Genomic DNA, 20,620 nt, shown 5'->3' on the forward strand with positions numbered 1-20,620 from the left:
CCCTCATTTACATATCAAAAACAGACTTTATGATATACTTTTTATAAAGATCTGTTTATCAATGTAATGTAATAAAGGGTCTGTTAGGCAGGGTGTTTACATATGCAGACACAACAGGTGGTTCTCCTAGTGGTTCTGGGGAAATAGGGGACTTGGCAGTTTCCCTTTAAGAATAACAAAAGTGGGAAAGAGTAAAGGTACCGTCACACTCAGCAACGCTGCAGCGATATAGACAACGAGCCGATCGCTGGAGCGTCGCTGTTTAGGTCGCTGTAGAGACGTCAAACACAGCAGCTCCAGAACGATGCAGGAGGATCCTGTGACGTAACGGTGACTCACTTATCGTTCTCACAGGTCGTTAGCTCCATGTAATACATTGCTGGCATCGTTGCTTTTGCTGTCAAACACGACGATACATGCCGACCTGACGACCAAATAAAGTTCTGGACTTCTAGCTCCGACCAGCGATATCACAGCGGGATCCAGATCGCTGCTGCGTGTCAAACACAACGAGATCGCTAACCAGGACGCTGCAACGTCACGGATCGTTGTCGTTCTCGTTGTAAAGTTGCTGAGTGTGAAGGTACCTTAAGTATCTGATAGACTTTGAAAAAGGCTAAGTTGTGATAGCTAGGGTTGAGCGAAACAGGTCGGCAATTTTCAGAAGTCGCCGACTTTTGGCAAAGTCGGGTTTCATGAAACCCGACCCGACCCCTGTGTGGGGTCGGCCATGAAGTCGGCGATCTTCTGAATCTGGAATCGGAATTCCGATACCGATTCCCGATATGTTTAAGATATCGGGAATTGGTATCGGAATTCAGATTTAAGTGTAAAATAAAGAATTAAAATAAAAAATATCGCTATACTTACCCTCTGACGGGCCCTGGTACTAACCGGGAACCTTCCTTCCTTAGAATCAGCCTTCCAGGACCTTGCGGTGACGTCGCGGCTTGTGATTGGTCGCGCAGCCGCCCATGTGACCGCTCGCGCGACCAATCAGAAGCCGCGACGTCACCGTGACGTCACCGAAGGTCCTGGAAGGGCTGATTCTTAGGAAGGAAGGCTGCCGGAACGAAGCCGAGGGTGAGTATATTCCTATTAGGTATATACTCACCCTCGGACACGCCCTGCTTCTTTCCGGCAGCCTTCCTTCCTAAGAATCAGCCCTTCCAGGACCTTCGGTGACGTCACGGTGACGTCGCGGCTTCTGATTGGTCGCGCGAGCGGTCACATGGGCGGCTGCGCGACCAATCACAAGCCGCGACGTCACCGCAATGTCCTGGAAGGCTGATTCTAAGGAAGGAAGGTTCCCGGTTAGTACCAGGGCCCGTCAGAGGTTAAGTATAGCGATATTTTTTATTTTAATTCTTTATTTTACACTTAAATATGGATCCCAGGGCCTGAATGAGAGTTTCCGCTCCTTCAGACCCTGGGAACCATTGGAAACCCAATGCACTACATTGGGTTTCGAGTTTCGGCCGACCCCGACTTTTTTATAGGATCGGCCGATTTCACTCGACCCGACTTTTGAAAAAGTCGGGTTTCGTGAAACCCGACCCGATCCTATAAAAGTAAAGGTCGCTCAACCCTAGTGATAGCTAGATGACTAAATAAGAGCATTTCCAAAGTGGTTGTCCTCAGTATACAGTGACTAGTACCTACCAGAAATAGACAAGGAAGGAAGGAAAACCAAGAACATCACAACACAGTCATGATTGCCCAAAACTTGTTAATGCTTAAGGAGAGTCAACATCGGTCAAAATTCTATAAAAAAAACTAATGCTGGGTATGGATGCCAGAAACGCGTCAGGTTTTTATATATTTTTTGGATTCCATGTTTTTAATGAATCTTTAATAAAGCATGAACTTCATTTTTACATATTGTGGTCGGATGTGCCGCTCATTTCCTTTTACTTGAATCTATGGCGGAACGTCACAAGCAGGACTGACACCTGACACACAGACTCCAGCCTTCAATATTGGATGACATGGCATGGTGAGCTTCAAAAATCCCTCCCCCCCTCCCCAATGCTAGGTATGGTTAAAACATATCTTAAAGGGAACCTGTCACCCCCAAAATCGATGATGAGGTAAGCCCACCATCATCAGGTGCTTATCTACAGCATTCTGTAATGCTGTAGATAAGCCCCGGATGTTACCTGAAAGAGGAGAAAAAGAGGTTAGATTATACTTACCCAGGGGCGTTCCCGCTCCCGGTGCGGTCCGATGGGCGTCTAAGGTCCGCTTCGGCACCTCCTATCTTCATTCCATGACGTCCTCTTCTGGTCTTCATGCCGCGGCTCCGGCGCAGGCGTACTTTGTCTGCCCTGTTGAGTGCAGAGCAAAGTACTGCAGTGCACAGGCGCCGGGCCTCTCTGACCTTTCCGGTGCCTGTGCACTGCAGTACTTTGCTCTGCCCTCAACAGGGCAGACAAAGTACGCCTGTGCCGGAGCCACGGCGTGAAGACCAGAAGAGGACATCATGGAATGAAGATAGGAGGCCCAGACCGGACCTGCGATGCCCATCGGAGCGGGACCGCCCCTGGGTGAGCATAATCTAATGTCTTTTTCTCCTCTTTCAGGTAACATTGGGGGCTTATCTACAGCATCACAGAATGCTGTAGATAAGCCCCTGATGACGGTGAGCTTACCTCACCATCGATTTTGGGGGTGGCAGGTTCCCTTTAACTAGAGACAGGTGAACCCAAACAGTAAAGTTCGGCGTACGTACCGAACACCTACTGTTCGGGCATGGAAGTCTGTGTTTGTCACCCTATCATGTGCATCACAGCGTGGCAAACACTGATCAGTGGTAAAATCATTACTGCCGGTCAGACATCTGCGGTTCGCACACTGTCAATTGTCAGCGTGAGCCTGCAGTTGTAATCGGAGGTATAATTGTCATGGTCTGCTGAGTTTCTGGGATTAGGTGGTTTTAGGGTTAACTTGGATGGCCTCGCTCTGGGATTCTGGAAGGCTTTTTATAGCCTCATTGTGGAGCCATCCTCTGTCGCTTATACTCTGACTCTTAGCCAAGTGTGTGTGATCCTGTGGTGCCTGTGTTTTGTGCCTGCGCTTTGTGCCTGTGCTAATTTATGCTTGTCTGGTTCTGATCTGGTTCTGTCCCACTTTAGAGTTCTGTCTGTCCCTTTTGTACTGCGCTGCTATCTCTGTGTATGACTACTGGCTTACGTTCTGACTATTCTCTGCTCGCCTCTTCTGTACCGCGCCGCCCTCTCCGTGTCTGACCCCCCGTTTGTATGACTTGAGTTTTCCTTTCCCCTATTTCAGGGTGCCTGTAGAATCCTGCACTTATCTCCAGTAGCAGGATGCTAAGCCCCGCCCCCTGTGGTCACATGATCGTAGGTCCTTCTGCTTTCTGCTACCTTCAGCACGCTGCGCAGGTCCTGTCTGCCTGATGTTTCCCTGTGCCATCTGACCCCGGGCTCTCCCGCAGTGTGGGTGAGTCACCCTGCTCAGCCATGGCAGTGCGCCGGTGCTGACAGGGTCCTGATAATAAAGTTTACTTCCGGTCAGTGGCATCGGTTGATGGGACTACTGCTCCCATCAGCCTATGCCTGCTGCCGCTAATAACAGCGAGAGCAGGCGGTGGATGATGGGAGTATTCATCAGCCAGCACCTGCGCTCTCAATAAATATTTAAAAAAAAAACGGCATAGGTTCCCCAGTCACTAGATATGTACTTTTGGAAGAAGGATTGGGCCATTTAAATTTACTGTATATGGGTGATCCTTCTGTTTTAAGGGGAGATAAAGTGTTGCCAGATGTGCTTGACAGTGGCTTTTTCATGTCCCCCCCACTGAAAACACATGAATAAATAGTAGAGAGCTAATGTGTATGGAGAAGTTGGAGGAGATAGCTGTTCGTCTGACAGTTAACACATGAATCAAAGAAAAGTCTCCACTCTCCACACAAAAAATGACTTAACTGACTTCTTTTGAAATCTACCCTAGTGTGAAAATTAGATTGTGATTACACAAAAGCAATATATTAAAGAAAGAACCAGGAAGCATCTCTCACCGAAGACTATCAGAGAATGATTCCACGCCATATTTTGACATGCAGTATGCCCCTCCGCAGATGGTAAATCTACCCGCGATGCTTGCAACATTCACTACACGTCCTCGAGCTCTTCGAATCAAAGGCAGCATCTTAAGAGTGACATCCACAACACCCAACAGATTTACATTCAGGATTTTAGAAAAATCTTCTTTAGTCAGCCATTCATTTGGGGCATTTGGCACAGAAATACCAGCATTGTTTATCACACCCCATAGACCTAGGAAGGGAAATAATATAACGGATAGTTGAAGAACTCACATATTGGGTCATACTTATGAAAAGTGACTAAGTTTGCACTGTCTAAATCTTAAAGCACCACTCCAGAGTTTTTTTTCAGTATTTGGGTGGTGCTTTAAATGTAAGCTCCCTGCTCCCATTCTTGTATTTACCTTCCGGCAGCTTCACCTTCTACTGACGCCGCTCCGATCAAGCGGCACCATCTTATGCCCGTAACTTCTGTTTGGCCGGAAGTCAGAAGTTACATAACAAGAGCTTAATGCAAGTCTATGAGACCCAGAAGGGGCTGTCTTGGAGATATATTTAAAAATGACCTCCGTCGCGCTCCATGTAACCCTGGAGCTGCTGGCATGTCACTTTTTGCCGGAGACCGACTGGACGGATGCTGGAATAGGATGAAGATGGTGGCAGGTGAGTATGAGAAAGAGGGCAGGGGAATTACATTTAACGCACCACTCCAGCTGTACAATAAAATAAAACGCCGGAATGGTGCTTTAATTCCGTTAAACACATTAGATGGCTGTCGGTTAAATGAATGCTTAGTTCATCAATTGGCTGGTAGCCATATAGGCTAGCTCTCCCATACACAGCACTCCTTTTGTTCCAGCATTCTATGGCTTAAGACTCATAGTGTTAGTTTTTGACATATTTATGATTCTGGTACATGCATATTCATAAGTTTTGTCCAAAAGTAAAAAATGGCATATATAAACCCAATTTTTTTTTGGTCAACTGCTTCCAGATATGGCAATTTTACGTTTATCAGTTTTCTTTTTTCCTCCATTTCTTCAAAGGCCTATAACATTTTTCTTTTTCCATTCACAAGGCCATATGAGGGCTTGTTTTTTTGTGGGGTGAGTTATAGTTCTGAGTGACACCAATCATTTTGCCATTCAATATACAGGAAAGTGGGGAAAAACTCCAAACATGTTAAAATTATGCAGAAAACACAATTCAGCAATAGTTTTTGGATTTCATTTTACGGCATTCATTGCGTAGTAAGAATGACCTACAAACATGAGACTTTGGGTCACTACCATTATGACTATATCAAACCTGTACAGCTTTTTTTTTATTTAAGTGGCGAAAAATAATGCAGAATTTTATTACGATAAATTATTACTTATGTTGTCCTTTTCCGAGACCCATAACATTTGCATTTTTACTTCGAATGAGTTGTCATGACTTGCTTTTTGAGTGGTGAGCTGACATTTTCAGTGATATCATTTTGGTGAAGATACATTTCGATTGCTTCTTATTGTATTTTTTTTACAATTCCCTGGCAACCAAAAAAATGTCATTTCAATTTTTTCTCAACAGTGTTTACAGATCAGGTTAACACATTTTACATTTTCATAGATTTGAATTTTACAGAATCAATATGTTTATTTTCAATTTTAAATGTTTTATTTTTAATGGGATAAAAGGGAGTGACTTGACTTTTTGTACTTTATTTTTTAGTCCACTTAAGAGGATATGATCCAGTGATCATCTGATCACTTATGCTATACACTACAATACCACAGTATTGCAGTATATAGTGAAAATCACAGTCTGCTATGAAACCAAGCTATATGCTAGTCTTCACAGGAATATTGTAAAGGTACCGTTACACTAAACGACTTACCAACGATCACGACCAGCGATACGACCTGGCCGTGATCGTTGGTAAGTCGTTGTGTGGTCGCTGGGGAGCTGTCACACAGACAGCTCTCTCCAGCGACCAACGATCAGGGGAACGACTTCGGCATCATTGAAACTGTCTTCAACGATGCCGAAGTCCCCCTGAAGCACCCGGGTAACCAGGGTAAACATCGGGTTACTAAGTGCGGGGCCGTGCTTAGTAACCCGATATTTACCCTGGTTACCATTGTAAAAGTAAAAAAAAAAAACACTACATACTCACATTCTGATGTCTGTCACGTCCCCCGCGTCCACAGGGTTAAAACTGCTTTCGGAAAGAGCGCTGCTATGCACTCGCTGCTGCCGAGAGCTTCCCTGCACTGAATGTGTCAGCGCCGGCCGTAAAGCAGAGCACAGCGGTGATGCTCTGCTTTACGGCCGGCACTGACACAGTCAGTGCAGGGAAGCTCTCGGCAGCAGCGCGTGCATAGCAGCTCTCCTGCCGAAAGCAGTTTTAACCCTGTGGACGCCGGGGGACGTGACAGACATCAGAATGTGAGTATGTACTGTTTTTTTTTTAACTTTTACAATGGTAACCAGGGTAAATATCGGGTTACTAAGCGCGGACCTGCACTTAGTAACACGATATTTACCATGGTTACAAGTGAACACATCGCTGGATTGGCGTCACACACGCCGATCCAGCGATGACAGCGGATGATCAGCGACCAAAAAAAGGTCCTGATCATTCCCATCGACCAACGATCTCCCAGCAGAGGCCTGATCGTTGGTCGCTGTCACACATAACGAGATCGTTAGCGGGATCGTTGCTACGTCACCAAAAGCGTGATGTTGCAACGATATCGTTAACGATATCGTTATGTGTGACTCGCCTTCATAGCAGGAGTCTTCAGCAGATCACCAGTTCTTATAAAAACCCATTGGCACTGGCAATCGCGTTGCGGAGATTGAACGGTGTACTCCCTGGACTGCACGCATTAAATGCCACTGTCAGAGATTGACAGCGGTATTTAAGAGGTCAACAGCAGCAGGTGGAACTCAGTCATACTAACTGCTGCTAGAGGCAGATGCTGACTAAATTGCACAATTAAGGCTCATTCAAACATCAATGCAAATTGGTCCTAGATCGGAACACAATGCATGCGCTGATCGGCGTCTCTCCCGACCCGAGCGTTGCAGTCTCATACAATTACATGAAGCTGTCATGCTCTGTTATGGAGACCAACGGTCAGATCATGTATTAGCTGTCAGTGCTTGCCCGATATGGACGTCTGTATGAACCCCTAGTGTCTGCCAGCAATGATGCCAGCAAAGCTCCTGAACATGCATCAAATCAGGGGACCCAACATATGATATAAAAATGTGGGGAAGGAGTTAAAATTTGCACAAAATTTGTATTGTGCGCTTAAATTAATAATTGAAATATTCCCATTATTGGAGATTAAAAAAAGTGTACATGGTTCATAAAATAAATACACTGCTCAAAAAAATAAAGAAAACACTAAAATCCCACATCCTAGATATCACTGAATGAAATATTCCAGTTGTAAATCTTTATTCATTCCATAGTGGAATGTGTTGAGAACAATAAAACCTAAAAATGATCAATGTAAATCAAAACTAATATCCCACGGAGGTGTGAAGTTGGAGTGATGCTCAAAATCAAAGTGGAAAATGAAGTTACAGGCTGATCCAACTTCAGTAGAAATGCCTCAAGACAAGGAAATGCTGCTCAGTCGTGTGTGTGGCCTCCACGTGCCTGAATGATCTCCCTACAATGCCTTGGCATGCTCCCGATGAGGGGGCGGATGGTCTCCTGAAGGATCTCCAAGACCTGGTCTAAAGCATCCGCCAACTCCTGGACAGTCTGTGGTGCAACGTGACATTGGTGGATGGTGCGAGACATGATGTGCCAGATGTGTTCAATCGGATTCAGGTCTGGGAAACGGGCGGGCCAGTCCATAGCTTCAATGCCTTTGTCTTGCAGGAACTGCCGACACACTCCAGCTACATGAGGTCTGGCATTGTCCTGCATTAAGAGGAATCCAGGGCCAACCGCACCAGCATATGGTCTCACAAGGGATCTGAGGATCTCATCTCGGTACCTAATGGCAGTCAGCCTACCTTTGGAAAGCACATGGAGTGCTGTGCAGCCCTCCAAAGAAATGCCACCCAACACCATTACTGATCCACCGCCAAACCGGTCATGCTGAAGGATGTTGCAGGCAACAGATTGCTCTCCACAGCCTCTCCAGACTCTGTCACGCCTGTCACATGTGCTCAGTGTGAACCTGCTTTCATCTGTGAAGAGCACAGGGCACCAGTGGCGAATTTGCCAATCCTGGTGTTCCGTGGCAAATGCCAAGCGTCCTGCACGGTGTTGGGCTGTGAGCACATCCCCCAACTGTGGACGTCGGGCACTCAGACCATCCTCATGGAGTTGGTTTCTAACTAGTTTGTGCAGACACATGCACATTTGTGGCCTGCTGGATGTCATTTTGCAGGGCTCTGGCAGTGCTCATCCTGTTCTTCCTTGCACAAGCCTGAGGTAGCGGTCCTGCTGCTGGGTTGTTGCCCTCCTACGGTCCCCTCCACGTCTCCTGGTGTACTGGCTTGTCTCCAGCCTCTGGACACTACACTGACAGAAACAGGAAACCTTCTTGCCACAGCTCCCATTGATGTGCCATCCTGGATGAGCTGCACTACCTGAGCCACTTTTTTTGGTTGTAGAGTCCGTCTAATGCTACCATGAGTGTGAAAGCACAACCAACATTCAAAAGTGACCAAAACATCAGCCATAAAGCATTGGTACTGAGATGTGGTCTGTGGTCCCCACCTGCAGAACCACTCCTTTATTGAGTGTGTCTTGATAATTGCCTATAATTTCCATCTGTCGTCTATTCCATTTGCACAACAGCATATGAAATTGATTGTCAAACAGTGTTGCTTCCTAAGTGGACAGTTTGATTTCACAGAAGTTTGATTTACTTGGAGTTATATTCTGTTGTTTAAGTGTTCCCTTTATTTTTTTGAGCGTTGTATATGCTACTAGCTACAGTATTTTCCTAGAGTATGCTTTCTCTGTAATGCAAGTATAGTGAAAGAAGTGGACAAAAAAGTGCAGTGTGTACATAAATATCATTTATATTTACAGTTTATATACAGTATATATATTTTTATAAAATTAGAAATTTAGATCAACGATAGGATTTAAATGAGAAATCTCTCTTATGGAAGGCAACATTTTTACCCCTGAGCCACAAACTGATGTTGGCCTTATTATTAAGTAAGTTGTCCACTACTTTTTATTGATGCCCTATCCATAGGATACTTCATCAACATCTGATCGGTCAGGGTCCGGCACCTGGCACCACCGCTGACCAGCTGCTCTTGGTAGTGGTGGCAACTGCTGGCCGCAACTGCTTGATTGCTGAGCTGCTCCGTCTTCTGAGTACTGCACATGCGCCTCGTATTGATTTGAATAGGATGTGGATGTGCAATACCATTCCCCGGCTACTATGAGAAGACGGAGCAGCTCTACGACTGAATAGTTCCGGACGGCGCCTGCATCACCAATAATAGTTGATCGGCAGGCGTGCTGGGTGTCGGACCCCGACCGATCAGACATTGATGTCTTGGATATAAGTCTTTAATGCCTTCCCTACTGGGTGACTTTACATTTTGTGTTTTATATTTTTAACTACCCTTTTTCAAAGAGCCATAACTTTTTTATTTTTCCATTGACATAGATGAATGAGGGCTTGTTTTTTGCAAGACAAGTTGTACTTTTCAATGACATCATCCATTGTATCATGCAATGTAATGGAAAACGTTAAAAAAAAATCCAAGTGCGGCAAAATTGATGGAAAAAGTGCAATTACACTATTGCTTTTTGGATTTTATTTTTACAGCTTTCCATATAAGGTAAAATGACTGGCAATATGATATTTCAGGTCAGTGCAGATACGGTGATCGCAAACATGCAAAATTTTATTTAAGTGGTAAAAAAAATTCAGAAATTCATAATAATAAAAAAAAATGCTCTTGTCACTGTTGTTTGAGATCTACAATGTTATCAATGGTCACTGGGGCTGTTGGAGGGCTTGTTTTTTTTTGCACCCTCAGCTGATATTTTGAATTGATACCATTTTGACGTAGATATAATGTTTTGATTGCCTCTTATTACCTTTTTTTGTGCTGTTGTGGCAGCTGAAAAAAAACTACAATTCTGGTGTTTAGATTTTTTTCTCTCATTACATTGTTTATTGATTGGATAATGGAAATACCACATATGTGTATTTTTTTAATTTTTTAATTTCTTCTTAAGTTGTAGAAATGGGGTTGTTTTCATCTTGTATATATAGATTTGTTTTCATATATAGATTTGTTCTCATATTTTTTAAAACTTTATTTTATACAATATTTTGTAGTCCCTTTAGGGCAGGGGTCCCCAACCTGTAGCTCGGGAGCCACATGTGGCTCGCGGTCCCATGAATTGCGGCTCGTGACTGTCTGCCAGCTTGGTGCATTAGCTCAATGTCTAGCAAACTGGTATGAAGAGCACATCTCAAAATGGTGAACTTTGTGAGTAGCCCTGCACAGAAGTGCAGATCTGGATGCACATTTACTGGTCTTAGGGGTTAGGAGATGTTTTAGGTATGGTACACTAGAAGATGGTACTACCTGTTAGAAGAGATGCTCAAAGCTGGATATGTCAGTGTGTTGGGAGTCCTTGATGGGAGAATACTGAATGGGGGTATTGTGGGAACCCATGGATCTCAGTTTACTGCTTTGGAGTGATTTCTGTGCAAAAGCTTTGGTTATCATTATACCTGTAATGGGGGCTTTGGTTGACACTACTTTGAAGGGGGTGGGAGCTGGATGTGGCTCGCGACCTTCTCTCAGTGCTGAATGTGGCTCGCGACCCTCTCTCTAAGCTGAATGTGGCTCTCAAGGTCAGAAAGGTTGGGGACCACTGCTTTAGGGACTGTGAAACTGCGGACATCTGATAGTTTGTTCTATATATAGCAATATATAGGAAAAATCCCGGTAAGTAATGAATGCCAACCACAAGCACAAGGGAGTTCAATAGATTCTCATCCATCATGGCAACTCACTGACACTTCATGATAACGTGGCGAGGGCACCAATGGGCAGTTTGAACAGACCCCCCCTCCCAGGCTGCTCACTGTAAATGCTGCTGTCCCTGGTCAACAACCACAAGCTCCTCTCCGTTACACTCATGGCTGTTAGAGGCAGCCAGGGCTTAAATGCCAGAAGGGCCTGTTTGGTTGTGGGCCACCTTGTATGCTACACTGTTATCAGAGTCTGCATCGTAAAGATGTCCCTACTGTTAATAGTTGTGATGAAGCACAAAGTCGCTGGCTCCTTCAATTACTTCAGTAGCCCCTCTGGCTGCAACCTGCCGGATGCCAGCTCCAAACAGAGGACGTTGGTGGTGCAATGATGTCACTGCATCGCACAGCCGACATCAACTATGAGAATGGATAGAAGAGGAGTCAGACACTGTGGAGGACAAGGTGTCTTGATTAGGTGAGTATAGGGATTTTCTTTATTTTTGAGAGGTTGTGAGGGAGCATCACCATATATAGGATGCTGGGAGTAGGACCATCATAGTATATAAGGTTCTGTGGGGTGGACCAGCATACTATATAATTTACTGTTGGGGGGACCATCATACTACATAAGGGGCTGATAGGGGGATCATCATACTATATGAGGGACTGTGAAGTGGGTGGACAGTCATACTATGTAGGGGACTATGAGGTGAACCATCATGCCATATAGGGGGCTATGAGGTTAAACATAATACTATATAGGGTTTTTTTTGGGGTGCTATCACACTATATAGGGCTATGAGATGTACCATTATAATATATATGGAGCTGTGAGGTGCACCATCATGCTAAATGGGGAACCATCCTACTATATAGGGGGCTGTTGGAGGGTCCATCATACTATATAGGCAACTGTGGGGAGGACTGTCATAAAGTATTGGGGCTATGGGAGATCTTCAAAGTGTATCTATCAAACTGTGTGAAATGGCTGGGTAGTGACCATTGTACTGTGGAGGGTGGCTGTTGTCAACATCATACTGTGTGGGTTGGCTGCTGAGGATATTTTACTGTCTGGAGATCTATGGGGTACATTATACTATGTTGGGAGCTGTGGTAATCATTTGTCATGGGTGTGTCAGAGGCTGCAGACAGTCGCACCGCATCATTGTTATTTTAAAATGGATTAATAAAGCCTGAAATTTAAGGATTCAAACCTTCCTTTTTCTAAGTGGCTCTATGTGACTGCGGACTTCTAAATCCCCACGGAGCGCTCACACTGTGAGGATTCTCCGGTGCTGGCACTGGGAGTTGGTGATCATGTGCAGTGGCCTAACTTGGACAGCATGGGCCCCAAAGCAAGATGTCTAATGGGGCCCCCAAAGGGACTTTAGAGGCCCCCAAGGCTCCAGGGCCAAGATGGAATTGCAACCCTCGCACCTACTGTATTTACGGCCCTGATCAGGTGACCGCAAGAATGTGATTTGCTTACATGCGGTCACCTGCTAACTAGACATACATGGCCTCGCTCAATACAAGCAAAATTAGCAAAACTGAGTACAATTAGTCAGAATGTGGCAGGAGGTGTGAAAATCACATACTTGCGGTCACATGATAGCCGCTGCCAATGCCGTCACCGGAGAATCCTCACAATGCGCGCTATGAGGATTCAGAAGTCTAAAGTTACATAGACTTTAACCATAACCCCGTTAACGATCAATATGATGGTATTATTACTACTGTATATGCTGGTAATATTTGGTTATGTTTCATTAGTATTTGCCTGTAATATTGCAACATTATTATTTTGATGTTATACATATTTAATCTTATGTAGCAATGTTATTGGTATTTTTGAAAATATTGGTCTTGTAGTAAATCTTGATTTCCGCCAGACAGGGTGATATTAGTAATATATGCTGATCTGGTGCTTGAGGGCGAGGACAACATAGATCTGTGTGATTTCAAATGCCAGGGCTGAATTTCAGTCCCAGTCCGTCCCATGAGGTACCGGATGGCTGAATAACACAGCAATCATCTGCCAGGAAAGATTCAGGCTCGGCTCAGTTCATGACCCTGCATTAAAGACAGCAAGCCAACATTGGACATATCAATATTGGTAAAGGGTTAAAGTGAGAAAGGAAAATTTATTTTTATTTTTTTAAGTCATAATTCACACATAATTGTGATTTTTGTTGTTTTACTTAAATAACTTTTACTTAGTTGCTTGTCCAGTTTCCATGTCAAACCTCACTAAATTGGAAGTGGCTTATTTTCCACCAGTTTTTTATCGTCATTTTGACAAAAAAATAGTTGTTAAGTATGTCTAAAATGTAGATACACCCAAGTCATACCCAATTTTGAGCTTTCAAGAGAAAATTGTAGAGTATGCCGAAAAATGATATTTTTTTCTGGAGCAGACAGTTCATAAATATGTCTAATCTAAAATCTGACAGTTTTTTGGAGCATTTTGCACCAAAAAAATAAGTGGACTTAAATATACCTCGTTGTAGATTATGACATTGTTGTTTTTCATATTTTGTATTTCATATTTTTTATGCAATGTACTTGTCTCAAATTGTCATTAGTTCAATAGATCTTTTGTTATTTCTGGAAATGTGTGCTTTTGAATGTTACTTTCAATGCCAAGTAAAGGATTTTGAAAAAACATTTTAAAAAATCTGACACTCTCACCTTTATCTGTTACAATAGAAGAAACCCATACAGCTGCATCATTCACACTCTGACTGTCAGTAACATCAAGGATGACAGTCTTCAGCCTACTGGATGTCTCCTTCTTCAGATTTTCAGCTCCTTTCTGAGTAAGACAAGCTGCAAGTACATTCATGCCACGTTTGTCCAGCTGCTTGGCAGCCAAGTTTCCAAATCCTGAGTCACATCCTGTGATCAGCACATACTTATCTATGAGATTTGGAAGAATCAAACGTCTTTGGTTCCACCTGAAGAGATAGATCAAGACCAAAGCCACGGGAAACAGAAGACACCACATGACACGGGTCCTAAAAAGAAAAATTCAAGGTCAATAATCAGCTGGGTATCATTCACTGACGGCAAAATCTTTTTTCCTTATTAGAAATATAAGACCTCATTTATCAAAACTGTTTATAAACTGAGCCATCCTACATCTGCAGTAAAAGGGGCCATGAAAAAGAGACATGGGAACTTAGCTGCCAACCCACCAAAACTAATTTAATAAAAATAGAACACAATACAGAATTTGGCAGTAAAAGGCCGCACTTTATATTTTGGGTCACCAGAGAATATTATCAAGTACTTAATAATTGTTCAATAAAATTCAATACCAATAAATAACATATTAAAACCGAAATGTCCAGCCAGAATTAGCTGGGCGACCACCCTTGACAAACACCGCGACAAACACACATATTTACAAGAATTAAAGGGGCGGGATGATGCGACTCTTCACGATCCTGAGGTAAATTGCTCAGGTAGCCAGTGTGCAGGGGGTTATATACCTGCGAGGAGGCTGCCTAGTTACCCCACAGGCAATGAGAATCTAGTTATGAGGCAGACTTTTTACACGCGACCATGTAAAGAAACCTAACAGAATCATATTCAAATATTAAACCATTTAACCCCTTAAAGAGACAGTAAGAAGAGAGGGAGCTGAATATCACAAAGAACAGAGGGGCAGAAACCATGAGAAAAGATAACAAGAATAAGAGGAAAAAAGTGGAAGAAAAGTGGAGTGCAGCACAATCCCATGGGCCCCTTCTACTAAGGGAAAGTACATTTTTAATGCTGCACAGAACTCAGTGTAAGGCTACAGTCACACTATCAGTACTTGGTCAGTTTTTACATCAGTATCTGTAAGCCAAAACCAGGAGTGGGTGATAAATACAGAAGTGGTGACGTGTTTCTATTATATTTTTCCTCTGATTGTTCCTCTCCTGGTTTTGACTTACAAATACTGAGGTAAAATACTGACCCAATACTGATAGTGTGACCGTAGCCTCAATGAAAGAATCCTTATACTTACTTACACACTAAGGCCTCTTTCACACTAGCGTCGTGCACTGCACGTTGCTATGCATTGTTTTGCAGAAAAAACGCATCCTGCAAAAGTGCTTGCAGGATGTGTTTTTTCTCCATAGACTTGTATTAGCGACGCAGTGCGACGCATTGCCACACGCCGCAACCGTCGTGCGACGGTTGCGTCGGACCGTCGCCACCAAAAAACGTTGCATGTAACGTTTTTTGGTGCGTCGTCTGCAGCATTTCCGCCAGCGCCTCCCCGCACCTCACAATGGGGCAGCGGATGCATTGAAACACAGCATCCGCTGCCCCCGTTGTGCGGCGCTTCCACACTGTCCGTCGGTGCGCTGCAACGTCGCATAGTGACGTTCAGTGCACAATGCTAGTATAAAAGTAGCCTTACTGTCACTGCTAGAAGTCTCTGTACTTCCCCCAAAATGCCAGGATATCCCTTCAGCCAGAAAGGGTTGGCAGCATGCCAACTTGTGCTGAAACTTCCCAAAATACATTGTGTAGCAAAGTGAGATATGAGCAAAACACATTAGAAATGCGGCATTTGAATGTCATGCCATCCAGAGGCAAACATCTAATATTTTAAAGTGTATTTCCAAAGTGAATTGGTGTCCACAATGGAGACAAAAAATATCCCTAATCAAAAGGACACTGATGAATTTGTAAATTAATCACATCATACACTTTTTCATGGGGTGGTTTTAGGTTTAGTAATACCATTCTTGGCTTAAGGTTCCAATACCCATAACAGTAAACCTGGTGATTTCGGCAGGTTTGCCGAAGTCTAATGAGTATGTGTGCTTTCGACTGTCCCCCGATCAATGATGTCAGTGGAAGGTAAGATCCGGCATGTCTGATTTCGAAATGCTAATACTTTTGTTCTCTAAGAGATAAGCCACCACCATAGATGGCTGCCAGTGGCTATTTTATTGATAATAGCCTATTTTAACATCACCGTTCAATATCAGAGTTTTTAGGCTACTTAAGTCGTAAAGATCCAAATGATCCCTTTTTGGGGCAGATGCCTGCTTTGCTAGTGTAATAACAAACAAGGCAGTGTGCAAAAAAAATCTATATATTTTTAAGACCTTGCACACTTTGTGAAGTAGATAGGTACATTTACATTTCTGAAATCTGGAGATTTTACACTTGTCTTGCAAAGAAAATAGAAAGTATAGCTTGTCTGTCTCAAATGCCAGGAGCAATACATTTTGGGAAGTGCATCATGCTACATCTCAGATTATATAGCAAGAATCTACTGACAGATTTCCTTTAAGGGATCATGGAAAGCATGCATAAATTTCAGAATTTAGACTTACATGAGGAGACAATGGGGCTAAGTCATTAGGACTGGCAATGTGCACGCCCAGACTTCATGAAGGGTCACAGGTGCATTTGATCAGTGGTGTGTGCTAGAAATGGTTCATCCAGTCGAGAATGCCACTTTTGCAGAAGGTGTATCCATGTCCAGCGCATGCTCCTCCACATCTCTAATCATTTTGCTGGAGCTGCTTTAAACTGGCGTGAAAACACTGAAATTTGCAAAATTCTAGAACACTTCCTCATTGTGCAAGAAATTGTGACTTTTAGTGATGGCAATTTTCAGGGGAAAACACTTTGATGAATCGCAAACAGGACTCCCACTGTCGAGAACTATGGCGGCATATGTGCACTGAGCGATCTAGTACAGATAATTATTCTGCATAGATTGCTTTGGTTTGCCTATGTAAACAGTCATTCTAATGACCGCCTGTTGATAAAAGGTTACCGATCAGCCCTCATATTGTGCCTACAGTCGGTCCGTGTAAATTGACCTTGTGCTCTTTAAAGGGAATCTGCAGGTAATATCAGCCCTCAAAAACTATGTATATCGGCATACAGGTGCATGAAATGTACATCCATAAACATCTTTTCATCGTCTATCTATTGCTGTATTAATGAGTGATTATCATTTTAACTCATAGGTCAATTAAGTGTTATGTGCTCTGGACATGGCAGAGAACTTAACAATTCTCTGTCTCCTAAGCTCATTTCCTCTGCCAGCACCAGCCTCTTTAGCTTGATTGATAGCTCACTTTCTGATTTCCTTGTAGATAACCGATATCACACACACAGTTAGCTATCAATCTCTCCCTTTCTCATTGAGATTACAGAAAATTATCCTAAGTTGGCAAATTTGAATTTGAAATGTTCTGTTTAGCTAATTTGTGAAAAAAAAAAAACACCAGAACACAGGCATGGATGCTTACCTGTTCAAGGCCTCCAACAATTGCACTACCCAGGGTGCACCAGGCCCAAATGAAGATAGCGAAAACACAGGTGCAAATAATACCGATGCAGCCAACCTACAATCAGGAATTGGCTGCTTGGAGCACCCGTGCAAAAAAATAGTCTGTATGTGGCATGTTCACACAGGAATGCAAAATATATGGTGAAAAGCCTATTAATGACGCCATATATATAGCGGGCTAACCATGATGCATCCTGTGTGAACAGAGGCCACAGTGTACAGAGCCATCTAGGGCCCAGGCGCACCCTGGAAAAATGTACAGTGCACCAAAAACATAACAATGTATGCAAGGTATTGGTTGATATTATGGCCACAATATTGAAGCTGCCAACCCACGTCAAGGGTCCTTGTATCTTGGCAGTCCTAATCTAAAAAAAACACCATTGTAGGAAACCCTCCACTAAACTAAACAAAAAAACACCAGAACACAGGCATGGATGCTTACCTGTTCAAGGCCTCCAACAATTGCACTACCCAGGGTGCACCAGGCCCAAATAAAGATAGCGAAAACACAGGTGCAAATAATACCAATGCAGCCAACCTACAATCAGGAATTGGCTGCTTGGAGCACCCGTGCAAAAAAATAGTCTGTATGTGGCATGTTCACACAGGAATGCAAAATATATGGTGAAAAGCCTATTAATGACGCCATATATATAGCGGGCTAACCATGATGCATCCTGTGTGAACAGAGGCCACAGTGTACAGAGCCATCTAGGGCCCAGGCGCACCCTGGAAAAATGTACAGTGCACCAAAAACATAACAATGTATGCAAGGTATTGGTTGATATTATGGCCACAATATTGAAGCTGCCAACCCACGTCAAGGGTCCTTGTATCTTGGCAGTCCTAATCTAAAAAAAACACCATTGGAGGAAACCCTCCACTAAACTAAACAAAAAAACACCAGAACACAGGCATGGATGCTTACCTGTTCAAGGCCTCCAACAATTGCACTACCCAGGGTGCACCAGGCCCAAATGAAGATAGCGAAAACACAGGTGCAAATAATACCGATGCAGCCAACCTACAATCAGGAATTGGCTGCTTGGAGCACCCGTGCAAAACACAGGATGCATCATGGTTAGCCCGCTATATATATGGCGTCATTAATAGGCTTTTCACCATATATTTTGCATTCCTGTGTGAACATGCCACATACAGACTATTTTTTTGCACGGGTGCTCCAAGCAGCCAATTCCTGATTGTAGGTTGGCTGCATCGGTATTATTTGCACCTGTGTTTTCGCTATCTTCATTTGGGCCTGGTGCACCCTGGGTAGTGCAATTGTTGGAGGCCTTGAACAGGTAAGCATCCATGCCTGTGTTCTGGTGTTTTTTTGTTTAGTTTAGTGGAGGGTTTCCTACAATGGTGTTTTTTTTAGATTAGGACTGCCAAGATACAAGGACCCTTGACGTGGGTTGGCAGCTTCAATATTGTGGCCATAATATCAACCAATACCTTGCATACATTGTTATGTTTTTGGTGCACTGTACATTTTTCCAGGGTGCGCCTGGGCCCTAGATGGCTCTGTACACTGTGGCCTCTGTTCACACAGGATGCATCATGGTTAGCCCGCTATATATATGGCGTCATTAATAGGCTTTTCACCATATATTTTGCATTCCTGTGTGAACATGCCACATATAGACTATTTTTTTGCACGGGTGCTCCAAGCAGCCAATTCCTGATTGTAGGTTGGCTGCATCGGTATTATTTGCACCTGTGTTTTCGCTATCTTCATTTGGGCCTGGTGCACCCTGGGTAGTGCAATTGTTGGAGGCCTTGAACAGGTAAGCATCCATGCCTGTGTTCTGGTGTTTTTTTGTTTAGTTTAGTGGAGGGTTTCCTACAATGGTGTTTTTTTTAGATTAGGACTGCCAAGATACAAGGACCCTTGACGTGGGTTGGCAGCTTCAATATTGTGGCCATAATATCAACCAATACCTTGCATACATTGTTATGTTTTTGGTGCACTGTACATTTTTCCAGGGTGCGCCTGGGCCCTAGATGGCTCTGTACACTGTGGCCTCTGTTCACACAGGATGCATCATGGTTAGCCCGCTATATATATGGCGTCATTAATAGGCTTTTCACCATATATTTTGCATTCCTGTGTGAACATGCCACATACAGACTATTTTTTTGCACGGGTGCTCCAAGCAGCCAATTCCTGATTGTAGGTTGGCTGCATCGGTATTATTTGCACCTGTGTTTTCGCTATCTTCATTTGGGCCTGGTGCACCCTGGGTAGTGCAATTGTTGGAGGCCTTGAACAGGTAAGCATCCATGCCTGTGTTCTGGTGTTTTTTTGTTTAGTTTAGTGGAGGGTTTCCTCCAATGGTGTTTTTTTAGATTAGGACTGCCAAGATACAAGGACCCTTGACGTGGGTTGGCAGCTTCAATATTGTGGCCATAATATCAACCAATACCTTGCATACATTGTTATGTTTTTGGTGCACTGTACATTTTTCCAGGGTGCGCCTGGGCCCTAGATGGCTCTGTACACTGTGGCCTCTGTTCACACAGGATGCATCATGGTTAGCCCGCTATATATATGGCGTCATTAATAGGCTTTTCACCATATATTTTGCATTCCTGTGTGAACATGCCACATACAGACTATTTTTTTGCACGGGTGCTCCAAGCAGCCAATTCCTGATTGTAGGTTGGCTGCATCGGTATTATTTGCACCTGTGTTTTCGCTATCTTCATTTGGGCCTGGTGCACCCTGGGTAGTGCAATTGTTGGAGGCCTTGAACAGGTAAGCATCCATGCCTGTGTTCTGGTGTTTTTTTGTTTAGTTTAGTGGAGGGTTTCCTCCAATGGTGTTTTTTTTTAGATTAGGACTGCCAAGATACAAGGACCCTTGACGTGGGTTGGCAGCTTCAATATTGTGGCCATAATATCAACCAATACCTTGCATACATTGTTATGTTTTTGGTGCACTGTACATTTTTCCAGGGTGCGCCTGGGCCCTAGATGGCTCTGTACACTGTGGCCTCTGTTCACACAGGATGCATCATGGTTAGCCCGCTATATATATGGCGTCATTAATAGGCTTTTCACCATATATTTTGCATTCCTGTGTGAACATGCCACATACAGACTATTTTTTTGCACGGGTGCTCCAAGCAGCCAATTCCTGATTGTAGGTTGGCTGCATCGGTATTATTTGCACCTGTGTTTTCGCTATCTTCATTTGGGCCTGGTGCACCCTGGGTAGTGCAATTGTTGGAGGCCTTGAACAGGTAAGCATCCAT

The 20,620-nt window shown here is 43.7% G+C and overlaps 1 protein-coding gene across 2 annotated transcripts in view; it reads right to left on the reverse strand.

Annotated features, from left to right (window-relative positions):
- Nucleotides 1–20,620, reverse strand: part of LOC143816813 (retinol dehydrogenase 7-like) — a 55,730-nt gene that overhangs the window by 13,512 nt on the left and 21,598 nt on the right. For both annotated transcript variants that reach the window (XM_077297675.1, XM_077297676.1), the window contains exons 2-3: nucleotides 13,733–14,058; nucleotides 4,041–4,299 (exon numbers count right to left, since the gene is read on the reverse strand). In XM_077297675.1, the coding sequence (XP_077153790.1) occupies nucleotides 4,041–4,299; nucleotides 13,733–14,048 (575 nt within the window). In that variant the 5' untranslated portion in view covers nucleotides 14,049–14,058. The remainder of the gene's footprint in view (nucleotides 1–4,040; nucleotides 4,300–13,732; nucleotides 14,059–20,620) is intronic.

This window comes from Ranitomeya variabilis, chromosome 3 (genome assembly GCF_051348905.1).
Source record: "Ranitomeya variabilis isolate aRanVar5 chromosome 3, aRanVar5.hap1, whole genome shotgun sequence".
In the NCBI taxonomy this organism is placed as follows: domain Eukaryota; kingdom Metazoa; phylum Chordata; class Amphibia; order Anura; family Dendrobatidae; genus Ranitomeya; species Ranitomeya variabilis.